The 14,421-nt window shown below is 56.3% G+C and overlaps 2 protein-coding genes across 2 annotated transcripts in view; one reads left to right on the top strand and one right to left on the bottom strand.

Annotated features, from left to right (window-relative positions):
* LIG1 (DNA ligase 1) overlaps positions 1-9,595 on the bottom strand; it is a 49,638-nt gene extending 40,043 nt beyond the window's left edge. Inside the window, exons 1-4 of the mRNA XM_040457934.1 lie at positions 9,474-9,595; positions 4,340-4,414; positions 2,295-2,378; positions 1,509-1,644 (exon numbers count right to left, since the gene is read on the bottom strand). Coding sequence (XP_040313868.1) covers positions 1,509-1,644; positions 2,295-2,378; positions 4,340-4,356 — 237 coding nt within the window. The 5' untranslated portion in view covers positions 4,357-4,414; positions 9,474-9,595. The remainder of the gene's footprint in view (positions 1-1,508; positions 1,645-2,294; positions 2,379-4,339; positions 4,415-9,473) is intronic.
* Positions 9,596-10,079: 484 nt separating this feature from the next.
* The window catches only part of ZSWIM9 (zinc finger SWIM-type containing 9), a 25,431-nt gene continuing 21,089 nt past the window's right edge, over positions 10,080-14,421 (top strand). Inside the window, exons 1-2 of the mRNA XM_040457935.1 lie at positions 10,080-10,474; positions 11,024-11,296. Coding sequence (XP_040313869.1) covers positions 10,338-10,474; positions 11,024-11,296 — 410 coding nt within the window. The 5' untranslated portion in view covers positions 10,080-10,337. The remainder of the gene's footprint in view (positions 10,475-11,023; positions 11,297-14,421) is intronic.

Raw genomic sequence — 14,421 nt, forward strand, 5'->3', positions numbered from 1 at the left:
GTCAGGAGTCTGAGAACTACACTTCCCAGCCTCCCTTGCAGCTAGGTGTGGCCAGGAGCCTCACTCCTACACAAGGCAACATAAGGGAAAATGATGCACACTTCCCAAGGAACGTCTTGCCCTCCTCACTGGCTGAATATCGACATTCACTCGGACAAGAGCATCCAGGGATAAAAGTAACGGTATAGACGCAGCCTGGGTCTTCGACACGGAGAGACCGGCACACTCATCCTGGACTTTCTGGGCTCGTTAGAAAGAAACTCCTACCTCGTATCTTGGTTTCAAGTGCTACTCTACTCATCTTATGGGGCCCCCTGCCAGTTATTAAGTGATCGCCCCTCAGCTCTCAGCCTACCCCGTCCCCTCTCCCTCACGACGCGGGGACTCTGAGAACCCCCTTCCCACTCTGCTGTGACGCTGTGCATCACGCGGTGCCAGAACAGGGTCCGCGCCAGCTGGATCCAACTGACGGTGTTTCCGACGCTCACGGGGCCTGCGACGTGACGCCCCACAGACACCAGCCCCCTCCGCCCGGTGCCCCTCCCTCAAAGATCTGAGCAGGCCCTCAGGGCACCACCCGTAAGCTCAGAGACCCCGGCACCCGCCAGCCAGCGTCTGAAGGTCTGAACTTCGGCTCTCCGCTTCTAGACGTGGCGGCTGCATCCTGCGGTCACTACCCCCACGCTGCCTGAAGGAGTTCTCCCTTCACCCCTGCAGTCACCCACTTGGAAACCGCATTCCCGGTTGGCCATTCTCTGTATTAAATTCTCCGTTCAAATCACTCGTGTGGTCTCCCGCTCCTCTTTGGACCCTCATGGATACGGGCCCCAAAGGAGTGTCGTGAAGGCTGCCAGTGACCCAACGCCTCTTCCATCTGTCTCCTCAGAACAGGTCCAAGGATCCCGAGCAGCCCCAGGGCAAAGTCCAAGCTCCTGAAGGTGCCCCCGCTACTCCCTGGATCCCGGGAATATACTCAGGGATGTGGCAAAGGGCCATTCAGGCCGCAGAGGGAATTAAGGTTACTAATCAGCGGCCTGTTAAGTGACTTTTTTTTTTTTCACGTTTTATTTTTGAGAGAGAGAGAGAGCGAGCGTGAGTCGGGAAGAGGCAGAGAGAGAGAGAGACGGAGGGTCCGAAGCAGGCTCCGCGCTGACAGCACAGAGCTCCGCGCGGGGCTAGAATTCACGAACCGCGAGATCGCGACCTGAGCCAAAGTCAGTTGCTCAACCGACTGAGCCACCCGGGCGCCCCACCCCCTTAAGTGACTTTTAAGCAAGGGAGGGGCGGAAGCAAATGTCTTTGGAAAAGACGAAAAGCCCTCTGACCTCCGGAGAGACCGCACGTCTGTTTTTGAGCCCTTAGTCTGTATCGTGCGTTACTCTCAGATCCGTATGTGAACAGACCCCTCTTTAGGCACAAGCCCTGGGGGGCAGGCGCCACCGGGAGCTGATGGGAATTATGGCTCCTCCCAGAAACAGCGGGGAGGCTGGGGGGGGGGGGGAACCTACCTGGCCTTTGGAGGGCGTGAGGGCTTCGTCCTCCTCCTCCCCTTCACTGCCCAGGACCCGGGCCGCCTTCCGCCCTGGCCTCTTCACTGGAGAATCGTTCTCAGGCACCTCTCCGTTCCATTCCTTCAGCGCCACCCTGGAGGGTGGAAAAATGGAGGCGTTCCAGCAGGCAGAGAGGGGGTATACTGCCCTGAACGTTCCAGCGCCTTCCCTAAGTTTCATTCCGTCCCTGTCCCTTCAAGCATTTAACGGGCTTCTTCTGGAGGCCTCCTTCCCTACACTCTTCATCGTCCGTCCATCGACCACATCCTACGTGCCCACCTCCCGTGATGAGCGATGCTGGGGAGCGGACGGGAGTCCCTGCTGAGAGCAGAGAAGGCCTCCCTTCTTCAGTCACACAAGCCCCTGGGATGTGGCGAAGGCCATGGCCTCTCGGCTACAGACTATACTTCCCAGCCTCCCCTGCAGCTAGGCGCGGCCCTGTGACGGGTCCTGACCAACAGGATGTAAGGGGTAGGACTGATGCACACAACCCGCTCCCGACTGCTCGTCCCCATGTTGTCTTACTGCTGGGACTCTCGGACTTGCCAACCGCCTTAACAACCCTGAGGTCCTGGATCCGGCCATGACTGAAGGCAGACCTACCTTTGGACTTCCCAGTTATCGGAGCCAAAAAAAATTCCCTTTAGGGCTCCAAGACATTCTGAGCGGGGCTCAAAACACTTAGAGCCAAGAGGGTCCTGATTGAGAGGAACAAATTCACCACGTCCTAGCCCCGTTACGTACTTTGGAGGTGGCTCTGTCTCTCTGCTGGAGGTCTCTTTCTCCGGCTTTTTCGCTTTGCCCTCCTTCTTGGGATGGAAAAATGACCTAGTGGAACACAGGAGGAGGCGAAAACGGGAATGAATACAGCACAAATGGGTCCTTGGATCGGTGCCCCGTTGTATCGCTTCCGACGCGGACTGCCATCCCAGCGCTCGACAACTCCCTTCGATAAGGAAAGTGACGCTCAGCCGGGGCGGGGGGGGGGGGGGGGGGCAGGGGCGGGGCGACGCTCTGCTTATTTTTCCCATCCTGACACCCGACAGCCATGACGCATCCCAATTTTCCTTCAACAAGTACCAGCTAAGCACCTCCTAGGCGCCGGGGACCTGGCCGGGCCCCGGGGATTCGGCGGAGACCCAGACACAAGGCCCCCACCCCCCGAGGGGTCGACACCCAGTAAAAGAGGCGATATTAAGTCGCTAAATATAAAATGTCAGGAGGCGGGAAGTGCTCTTATGAAGACAAACAAGGCAAGGCGTCCCCTCTCCACTTGAGACTGGCTCGCCCGAGTGGCTGGCTTCCGGAGACCGGAGTCCTGAGCAGGGATGGTGGGAACCCATTGGTGCAGGCACCTCGCCCACGCTCTGCCGACCGGGTGAGGGAGGCCAGTGTGACTGGGGATGTCCCGTGCCCCCTCCTACAGGGTGAAGCCAGGCTGCTGCACTTCACTGCCCGTGACCCCAGTGACAACAACATCGGACAAATTTGGGGACCGTCTGCAGGCATCCTGACAAAGTCGGAGAAACCGTCCCCCAGAGTGACACCAAAGGGAACGGGGGAGGCATGACAACGAAAGGGACTATGGGACTCCGAAGCGCAGCCTGGAACAGAAAAAAGCGTTAAGGGATAAACCGTTGAAATCCGAACATGGCGCGGAGCGTAGTCAACAGTAACGTCCCAGAACCGGCTCCTTCCTGTGGCCAACGGACCAGGCACACGAGGCGTCAACGGTGGAAACCCGGGGCGCCGTGGGCAGGAACCATTCTAGAAGCGCCTGGGTGGCTCCGTCGGTTAAGCGTCCGACTTCGGCTCAGGTCATGATCTCGCGGCTCGTGAGTTCGAGGCCCGCGCCCGGCCCTCTGCTGACAGCGCGGAGCCTGGTGCCTGCTTCGGATGCTGTGTCTCCCTCTCTCTCTGCCCCACCCCGGCTTGTGTTCTCGTTCTCTCTCTCTCTCTCTCTCTCTCTCGCAAAGTAAAACAAATAAACACTTAAAAAATAAATAAATAAAAATAAAACCCGTTCCAGAATGGTTGACTTTAAAGCAGCCAGTCAGTCAGCCGATCCAGCCAAGAAAGCCATCAGACACGCTGTCCGCCCAGGACAGGCTACGGCCAGATTTGTCGCCATGTGAGAAGAAGGGAGCCTGTGATCTGTGACCTCCCAGGTCTCCGGGCTGGGGGTCCAGGACTGGGTCAGCCCAGAATCCATCCACTCCTTTTGGGAGGGGCCCCTCCACACTCTCTCCGACTGGGACAGCCCCCTCAGAGTCCCAAGTGAGAGAGTCGGGGCTGCTGGGTCCAACCGAGCGGTTTCAACTCCACAAGCCGAGGCCTTCCCCTTCTTCCTTCCCCGAGGCCGGCCTGCATCAGGACAGGGTTTCCCAACCTGGGCGCTACTGATGTTTCAGGCCGCCCGTTCTTGGTGGCGGGGGCTGCCCTGTGCACTGTCGTCCAGCAGCGTGCCTGGCCCTTCTCCAGCAGATGCTGATGAGAAGCGCCCCCTCTCTTCCCCCTAGTTACGACGCTGCCGGCTGTTCCCTGGGGGGGGCCGAACCACCGACTGCAAAGCACCGGGTCAGCACTTCCGAACCCCGTGGCTCAAAACTCTCGGTCGACACACTCACTGTCCTACGCATCGCGCTCCCCGTGTTACCTTCTGACTCTTGGACATTCCAATTTGAAGAGTGACTTGTGTTCTTCCAGGAAAAGGCACAGAAAGAGAGAGACAAGAGCAGAGACCTTTAGAGAGTGTAGGACAGGGCGGGGTGGGGGAGTCGTTTCCTTACATGATACTCCGCTGCATGGTGACGTCCGAATTCTCTCTCCCCCCTCTCCTCCTCCTCTTGTCCAGCCAGATGTTCCTGAAACAGAAATCCCAACAGTTGGTGACAATACGGGTCGTGCAGAGACCGAAACACACGGCCCTCCTTCTTCCAGAGAGAAAAAAAAACCCCACAAAGTCAGAAACATGAGTTCCTCCACCGAGATGAAACTCCCGTTTTTATGGACCGAAATGACTGGCTGGTGGGATTTATTAGCGAAGATAAAGTTCCGGAGGCACCTGGGGGGCTCAGTCGGTTACGCATCTGACTCTTGATTTGGGCTCAGGTCATGATCTCCCGGTCGTGGGATCGAGCCCCGAGTTGGGCTCCGTGCGGAGTGTGGAGCCTGCTTAAGATGCTCCGTCTCCTTCTCCCTCTGCCCCTCCCCTGCTCGCACTCTCTTTCTCTCTCAAAACAAAAAAGAAAAAGCTCCAAGTCAGAACAAGATAAGAAGGCTCCGCGACGGAACAGAGCTTTCTTCTTATCTAAGATGAACACATACTTAAGATCTACAGTTTGTTGTTGTTTTTATTTCAGTTTCCTTTGGGTCTTTTTTTTGCAGGGGAGTTATGTTTTAAAATCAGGGGAAAAAAACTGTTTTGAAGTGATTATCTAATATCCGAAACGGCCCTGAAACGTGGAAGTCCATTAAATTATATCCACTGGCGTATATAAACCAGCCACTGAGCAGTTGCTAAGGTATACTGCTCACAGAAACCAGGAGCAAAATATCAGGCAGAGAATACCGATCTCAGAAAGTTCTGTACTGGGGCGCCTGGGGGGGCTCAGTCGTTTGAGCCTCTGACTCCTGATCTCAGCTCGGGTCTTGATCTCGGGGTCCTGAGCTCAAGCCCCGTGTTGGGCGTGGAGCCTCCCAACAACAACAACAACAACAACAAAAACCCACAAAAACAAAAAAGAGAAGAAAAGAAAGGAAGTTGTGTACTGTACTATTCCATTTACACAACATTCTCCAAATGACAAAACTCAGGATGGAGAAGAGATCAGGGGTTTGTCGGAGCTTAGGGACAAAAGGTGGGGAGCGGCTACAAGGGGCAGCACAGTGAGTGCCTTTGTGGAGCTTTTCCACACCCAGACCGTGGTTGTGGTTACACAGGTTTACACATGGGTTGAAAATGCACGCGTGCGCGCGCGCACACACCCCCCCTGGACAAACTCTGTGGTCTAGTTCCCGGTACCATCCCCAAACTTCCTGGTTTTGATATTGGACTCTGGGTATATGTCACCCCTGGGGGAAGACAGGGGTACTGGTTTTACAACTTCCTGTAAGTCTATAGAAATCTTTCAATTAAAAAAAAAAAAGCAGAATCTACGTGCCAATGTAAAAAGAAGTTCTAGGTGTATATATATATATATATATATATACTTTTAATTTTTTTTGTTTTATTTACTTAAGAGAGAGAGAGCATGAACAAGGGACGGGCAGAGAGAGGGACAGAGAGAATGCCAAGCAGGCTCTGTGCTGTCAGCGTGGAGCCGGATGTGGGGCTCGAACGCGTGAATTTTGAGATCATGACCTGAGCCAAGACCAAGAAGTTGGTCGCTCCACCGACTGAGCCACCCAGACGCCCCAGTATACGTATACATATTTTTAAATGTTTGTTTCTTTGTTTATTTTGAGGTGGGGGAGGGGCAGAGAAAGAAGGACAGAATTTCCAGCAGGCTCCACACGGTCAGTGCAGAGCCTGACGCGGGACTCAACCCCACAAGCCGTGAGATCGTGACCTGAGTCACATGATCGAGTCCCTAGGAATACTTAAGTCACACTTGAAACAATAATAATAAACAAGAAAGAGGCAGAACGGTGTACGTAATATGCTCCTAATTTTGTAAAACAGGAGAAAATACGATCCTGTTTATTCTTTCATATTGCTTTTATTTGCCAGATAGAAACTACGGAAGGATAATCAAGAAGCCAACAGGTGTGGCTGGGGGCACCCAAGGCGGCTGGGAGGAAGGGTGGGAACCAGACCTGTCATACCTCTGTCCCGGTTTCATGTGAAACCCTGCGTATCTATTACCTGTTCAATTTCTAGGCCCCATGTAATTATTCAAATGTCATTGTCCAGGGGCGCCTGGGCGGCTCAGTCGGTTCCGTGGCCAACTTTGACACAGGTCACGATCTCACGGTTCATCAGTTCGAGCCCCGCGTCGGGCTCTGTGCTGACAGCTCGGAGCCTGGAGCCTGCTTCGGATTCTGTGTCTCCCCATCTCTCTCTCTGCCCCTGCCCCGCTCACACTCTCAAAATTAAACATTGACATATTAAAAAAAAAAAAAAAAGAAAAAATTGTACTTACCCAGCCTCCCACTCCCTCTGGGAAATGTCCTCCCTGCCCCCCCAGCAGCCAGGCGCCCTACCTAGCTCTGAGCACTGGATGAAAGTGATTTTACAAATGAGGCGAGAGAAGCAGAGAGGTCGAGAAATTTGCCCAAAGTCACACAGCCTGAAGGGTTGCAAAGCCAGGACCCGAAGACAGGTATCTGGCTCCGAAGTCCGTGTCCTTAACTGCTACCTATTCTTTTTTTTTTTTCCTTAATTTTTTGAACGTTTATTTATTTTTGAGAGACAGTGCGCAAGCAGGGGAGGGGCAGAGAGAGAGGGAGACACAGAATCCGAAGCAGGCTCCAGGCTGTTAGCACAGGCCCCCCGAAACCGTGCCGTGTGTTGAGCGCAGTGATCGTCACGTAATTCGACACGTTTCAAAACCGGCAGAACCATACGCCAAAAAGAGGAAGTTGACTCTACGCAATTTTTTTAATATTAAGGAAAACAAAACCACCACCAACTCTTGGAGTTACCAACGACTCAACCTCTTTCTCTCACGCCCAAAACTCATCAACCCATAAATCCCACTGGCGCCGTCTCCAAAAGATCCCCCACAGCCAATCCCACTGCCACAAATGCTGTCCTAACCCCTCCCTCTTATCCTTCCCAGTGTTTAGCACAACCGGACCTTACAGATTAGAATTTGCCCCACTCTCTAGAGCAGTGCTTCTAACACAATTTTCTGCACGATAGAAACGTTCTGTACCCACGTAGTCCAAAAAGCTCACTCTATCCACGTGGGGCTTCAAGCATTTGAAACGCGGCTAGTGGGGCTGAGGAGTTTCTCGTTTGTTTCTAATTTAAATTTAAAAATGTACATGTGGCAGATGCCTGGTGGGGGGGTGGGGGGCTCAGTCGGTTAAGCATCAGACCCTTGGTTTTGGCTCAGGTCATGATCTCACAGCTGGTGGGTTCGAGACCCCGTGTAGGGCTCTGTGCTGACAGTACAGAATCTGCTTGGGATTCTCTCTCTCCCTTTCTCGCAGCCCCTCCCCCGATCACTTTCTTGCACACCCTCTCTCAAAACAAGTAAATAGATACAATATTTATATGTGGCTAGTTGCTACTCTATTCAGCAGTGCAGAGCTAAAATGCTGAGTTCCAAAAAGGTAAGGATTTTGTCTACTTTGTTCAGATTATGGCCACGGGACCTAAACCGGTGCCTGGTCCTGAATGCATTGGCCCACACATATGCCTTTATTTAAAAAAATCAGGGTAACAAAAAACACCATTACTGAAGAATTACTAAGCAGGATCTTTCGATCTTTCAAAAACCTGGAAGCCACAGGGCAAGGAGTGAAATATAAAAGGGTCTTTAAACAGTTGAGTCTTTCTCTTCTCGTTAATGAAAGCTCACATCTCCTGACCTCTCTGCTCCCCTGACCACCCCCCCCTTCCACCCACGGAAAATATTTTACACCGTTCCCCTAAATCCGCTACTCTCTCTCATCCTCTGAGGCTTAGAACAGCTCAACGTCCCCCAAAGACGACTGGGGAAGCTGAGACAGGAGAAGGAAAGTGACTTTTTGCTCAGGGCCACATAGCCAGCCAACGATGGATACCAGGAATGGAGAGTGCCAGCTCCACGAACCGCCTGGGATTATGTTTACAATACCCCAGCCCACTGAATCAGAAGTTCTGGGAACAGAAGACGGGGACGGGGGGGGGGGGGGGGGAGAGATCTGCAAGCCTAGCAAACTCCCAGAGAATCCTAAGACAAAAGGATATTAAGGAAGTCTCACTTAGACTCCACTGGCTTTTCCTTCATGCCTCCCTCTGGCTAACTAACAGGTGAGAGATTCAAACGGGCTGAAATGGGGACCGGGGGGGGGGGGGGCCAAGAAGTGATGTCCTTGATCCCATTCCCTACCGTCTCTCCTCAATGGTTCCCCGCAGCTTTCAGATGCCAGCTCCCCTTTCCAAAGGCTCATCTCTACCAGTCACGTGAGCCCCTGCCTCGCCTTACCCTTCAAGCCTCCCCCTCACCTAAGGTCATCAACATCCTTCTCTCTTGGCTCCCCAGGCTCCTCTGACCCTCCCTCCACCCCTTCGGGCAACAATAAACCCAATACACCGAGACATTTGATTTACTCTCTCCAGGGCCCCCTCCCTTCCCTGGCCTCGGCCAACCCCACCTCAGCTCCGCTCCCTCATCAGGCATCCACAAAGCCAGACCTCTCCTTACACAGAAGGTTCCCGACCCTTCGTTTGCCCTTTGCCTAGACCTGGACCCTTCCACTAATCTCTCTCTCTGCCCCACCTCCGTCCAGCGGGATTCCCTCCCCACTTAAAGCCGACCCCACCTCTCCTGGAACCTTTTCCCTGACCCCGCCCACTAACAAACTTTTCCCCACCCCCTTCCAGGTGGGCCCGCCTCCCCGGCCATTCAGTCTCCATGGCCCCGCCCATCAAGCATTTCCGCCCCCCCGCCCCTCCCCTCGAGCGTCTACGGCCACGCCCCCCCGCGGAGGCACCGCCCCTCCAGGCCTCTCCTCAAACCCCGTCCGGTCCTGCGGACTCCGGCCCTCGTCTACCCTCTTACCAGGCCCTCTCTCTCCCGCGGACGCCCCCCGCCCCCTCAAGCGACCCGCTGCGGGCGCTCTCCCTTCCCTGCCACGCTCTGGGCCCCCTGAGCATCTCCCACGCCGGCTCCTCTGCAGCCGACCGACCCCGCGGAGCCGTGGGCCCCGAGCGTACGGCACGCGCTACGCCCCCCAGTCTCCCAGCCCCGCGTCGGCAGCCCCACTTGCCTCGCGCCGGCCCCGCGCGCCGCTGTCTCGCGCGTCACACCCGGAACCGCTCGGCGCTCGACTGCAGTCCTCAATTGGCGCCACGGAATTCGCGCGCAGACTTGGGCGGGCGGGGGCGGGGCCGCGCCGGGGGGGCGGGGCCCGGGCGTCGTCCCCTCCGCCGCTGCCGCCCGGGGGACGCTGGGAGTTGTAGTCTCCCCGACCGGAGGCTACTAGGAAAAGGCGTGAAGTGGGGTGAGCCCTCCCGCAGAGCACGACGGGAAACGGCCCGCGCTTTCCCTCGCTCGGGGTGGGCGGGTGTAGCTGTGGGTCCGAGAAGTGACTGACGGGGAAAGGAGATTCAGGGCAAGCCGCTGCGCGTGGCACGGCGGGAAGAGAGGCGGGAGACCGCGCGGGGCATCCCGGGAGCAAGGGCCGGGCCTGGCCCCGGCGCGGAGCATTGTGGGAGGTGGACGCCGCTCCGGGGCGGGTAGGTGAGTGGGGAGGGGCTGGAAGGGTGCACATCTGGGGGAGGGGAGAGGCACAGCTGGGTGGGACAGCGGAGATGGGAGGGCCCGCGGCAGGAGGGGCTGGGAGGGCTTGGGGAGACAGAGGCGGGCTGGGAGGGGCTGCACCCGGTGGGGAGGCGCAGCTGGACGTGGGGGAGCATCTGGGGTGATGAAGCCCATCTGAAGACCAGGGGCCATGTCTAGGACCAGGATGCACATCTGGGGAGTAGGATAGCTGCGAATGGGAGGAGGGAACCACAGCTGGACTTGGGGGAGCGTCTGGGCAGGAAGGACCACAGACAAATATCGGTGACACTTGTGAGAATTGGCCACAAGTGAATGGGGCACACACCTGTGGGCGCAAAGTACGTACTGGATGTGGAGAGGACATCTGGATATGGGAGCATCTCGGAGGCAGGGGCTACAGCTGGATGTGGCGACCCATGGGGTCACCTCTGGGAGAGGGGCAGCGGCTGCATATCGGAGATACATCCCGGGAGGAGGGAGCCACAGGTGCGTGAAGAATATGACCGGGGTTGCGGGGTCCGTGACTGGACGTCGGAGCACATCTGGAGATGGAACGTCTTTAGAAGAGGGCACAGATGGATGTGGGTTAGGGCCAAGAGGAGACACAAGGGGGCGTTTCATAAGAATGGGGGCGCTAGAGGTGGCGGCCAAGTGGAGGAGAGACATCAGGAGGGGGAGGAGGTCTTAACTGGAAGGAGGGAACACATTTGAGGAGGTGTCCACCACGGAACTTAAGAGTCCCATTTTGGGAGAGGGACCCCAGCTGTACCCAGGGGCACATCTACAGAGGAAGGGGCCAGAGCTGAAATCAGGGACCAGGATGACCGGCTCCAGTTGTCCCAAGGAATAATGCAGGGATGGGAGAAAGCCGAAGGTGGAGCGTAGATTCATATATAAGTATTAATGGGGGTGCATCCCGCCGTGGGCCCCACCTGGAAAGAGGCACCAGCACCAAAGAGGCGGGCGGAAAACCGAGGAGGTGGGGTACCCTGATGGGGACGACTCTGATATCCACGTGTCCCCTCTTCCCCTCAGGCGCCCCAGGATGGAGTCCCCACCCAGCACGGCAGGCCAGGAGGAGCAGGAGCTGCGGGAGCGGGCCTTCTTCTCGTGGGCCGAGTTCAGCCGCTTCTTCGACGCGTGGTGCCAGCAGCGGCTGGCACTCTTCTTCGTCAAGAGCTCCATGCACCTGGCGCGCTGCCGCTGGGCCAGCGCGCCCCCGCTCTACACGCTCATCGACGTGCTCAAGTACAGCTACGTGCGGCTCGTGTGCAAGGACGTGCGCGCCCCCAGCCGGCCCACCGTGGGGTGCGTGAGCTGAGCTGCCCCTTGCTGGGTGCTGGGGGGCGGGGGGCGGGGAGCGCGGGGGGGGGGGGGGGCCGGGGGGGAGGGCGGAGGGGAAGCAACGGGAAGGAGTAGGCAGTGAGCCCCCCGCGGAGAGAGACCCGGAGGGAGACATGCCCGCTAAAACTGCTAAATGCATACACCTTGCAGAGAGGCCGAGAGTAAGGGAGAAAGGGAGACAGCCAGTCCGCTGGCCGGACAAAGGCGCACACACAGTGAGTGACAGGGTGGGCTCCAATTACAGACTTTTTTTTTTTTTTTAACCTTTATTTATTTTTGAGAGACAGAGCACAGCAGGGGTGGGGCGGAGAGAGAGGGAGACACGGAATACAAAGCAGGCTCCAGGCGGTGAGCCATCAGCACAGAGCCCCATGCAGGGCTTGAACTCACTGACTGCCAGACCGAGACCTGAGCCGAAGTTGGCCATTTAACTGACTGAACCACCCAGGCGCCCCAAGTTAAAGACTTACATTTTTTTTAACGTATTTATTTTTGAGGGGTAGAGAGAGTGTGTGTGTGCAAGCAGGGGAGGGGCAGAGAGAGAGGGAGACACAGAATCCAAAGCAGGCCCCAGGCTCCGAGCTGTCAGTGCAGAGCCCCAAGCGGGGCTCAAATTCACGAACCGTGAGATCATGACCCAAGCCAAAGTCAGAAAACTGGGTGAGAGCCAGGTTTGGGACACACAGAAAGAGACCAGAGCCAGACTGAAATGCAGAGAAAGCCACAGGACAAAGAGAAAAAGATTCATCCACGCTTTCCGTAAATACGGGGCCAGGTCCCACACAGGGGCTAGCGATACCTCACTGGGGAGAGCAGGGGTTGAGCGGGACAGACACATCCCCTCCCCTCGTGGAACTTTCAGGCAAGACAGGGAGACTGACACATTATATGAACAAGCTCACAGTTTCCTATAAACATAATGTCACAAGGGGCAAGCGAAACACCCAAAAGAGACCCGGGAGACTCACCCGGGTGGCCAAGGGTGTTTTAATCAACCCCACTTCTAAATCAGAGCATTCCCCATAAAATGTTTGGTTTCCGGCTTTTCTGGAAACACAGGAAGAGGCTGAGCCCACCTTCCTGTGAGGCAGATGGCCACTCCAGTTAGACTGGGTGATGGCGTTCAGGTTTGCCCCAGACCCCACCGCTCTCCATTGCCTCATACGTGGCCCCTGCCGCTTGTGTGTTTCGCCCGCCTGGTCCCTGTGGGTGCATGAGTTTGAGACCCTTGGCTGGAGAGCCATGGGCAAGGACGGGGCACTTAAAGACAGGCTCCGTATTACAGGGCTGTTGTGAGGTTACCGTGAGACCAATGGGGGAAGGCACTTACCCAGTACCTGGAACATGGGCGGCCCGGTAAACGACAGCTATTCTAGAAGTCAAAGAGCACAGCCTCAAGCCAGCAGCCTAGCCTCCGACCCTCCAGGCCTGCTGCAGTTAGCCAGCGACACCGAGCAAGTGACGTCACCCTTCTGGGTCTCAGTCTCCTGCCTTGGAAAGTGGAGGAAGTCGTGGCATCGATCTCCTAGGTTTTGTGAGGATTAAATGAGCTAATACAGGCACGTCGCTCAAAAGACGACGTGAGCACCTTCTGACAGCGATTCTGACCGTAGTTATTTAAACATTTATTGGGAGTTTACTGTTCTCGGTAGTTTACTCACTGCCTACGTAGAAGCAGAGACCCAGAAGCAGAGCAGCGTCAAACACCCATCATCACAGAGAACTCTAGAACACCAGAGTTTGCGAGTGGCTTGGGCCCAATCCTGGAATCTCTCTTCGTTAACAGAACCCGATTCCAAGTAACAAACACTTATTGAGCACCAACTGAGTGCACGCTCTTTGCTGGGCACTTTGCTCAGCGCTTGAGCAGCTGAGTACCTAATGGAGGAGACAAAGACCCCTCCCCCCCAAAATGTTATTTTTAAGGGAAATGGGGGCAGTTGTGAGAGGGAAGAAGTTGAAGGGGGGAGGGGGGGATAAAAGAGGAGTGGGCAGCTCCATCCGAGAGCTTATGGGGTGCTCCTGGAAGCCTTCCTGGAAGAGGTGACCAGTAAATGAAAACTCGAAGGGCTCTCTCTGTTTATACACTTATGGATGTATGTATGTGACCTCAACACGCAGCGCTTGCTGTGCACAGGCACTGTCCCCAGTGCTCTGCAAATATCACAGGGAGCCAGGGGACAGGAGGGGCAGGGCTGGGGATTGACAGGCTGGTGGTGGCTTTGGGGAGACAGCAGGATGGTCCCGGGATGGGGAGCCCAGGAGGAAGGGGGGATTAGCAAGCCAGTTCTGGGGATGATGACTGGGGGCCCATGGTTTCTGAGACCCTCTCTTCCCCCAACTGCTCAGGCAGCACCTGTCCGGTGTCACAACCCAGGAGCAGCCCATAGGCCAGGGTGCTATAGGGGGTGTCTGGTGTGTGACGGGGCAGCAGATGCGGGGGGGAATGGTGTCAGGGTCTTGCCCGGCGGGGCTGAGTCCAGGGGCCAGGACTCATCTTGGGGGAGCCCTGGGAGGGCTGTGAGCAGGGGCAGCTCTGGGTTTAGGATGATCCCTCCGGGGGCCACGGGGGGGGGGGGGGGGGGGGGGGGGACGGACCGGAAGAGAGAGACGGGAGGCCAGGGAGGAGGCTGGGACTGAGGGTCCCAAGAACACACATCAGGACTTTGTCTCCTTGGCTATTCTGCCCCCCGTTCCCAGAGGATGGTCAGAGAAGTCTTCCTGGAGGAGGGGACACTGAGTCTGAGCCGTGAAGGATGCGTAGGAGGTAACTAGGTGCAAAGGAGGACGAAGAAGGAAAGAACCGAGTAGACCGGTGGCAGTGGGGATGGGGGAAAGTGGACGGTTGGACGAGGTTAGAAGGCCCCATAGGCAGGACTTGGTACTGGGTGGCTTGATGTAACGAGCAGACTGCCTGGGTACTGGGGGGTTCGTACAACAGGATTCCATCATTCCACGTCATTTATTTACAGAGCGCCTCCCAGCATTCTGGCATTCTGGGTGCTGGGAAGATAGCGGTTTGCAAAACAAAGATTCCTGCCCCCCTGGAGTTCACGTTCAGAGCTGGGGGGCATTATTCCCCCCCCCCC

Source organism: Herpailurus yagouaroundi, unplaced genomic scaffold (assembly GCF_014898765.1).
Source record: "Herpailurus yagouaroundi ecotype Mexico unplaced genomic scaffold, PumYag 220, whole genome shotgun sequence".
Taxonomy (NCBI): Eukaryota; Metazoa; Chordata; class Mammalia; order Carnivora; family Felidae; genus Herpailurus; species Herpailurus yagouaroundi.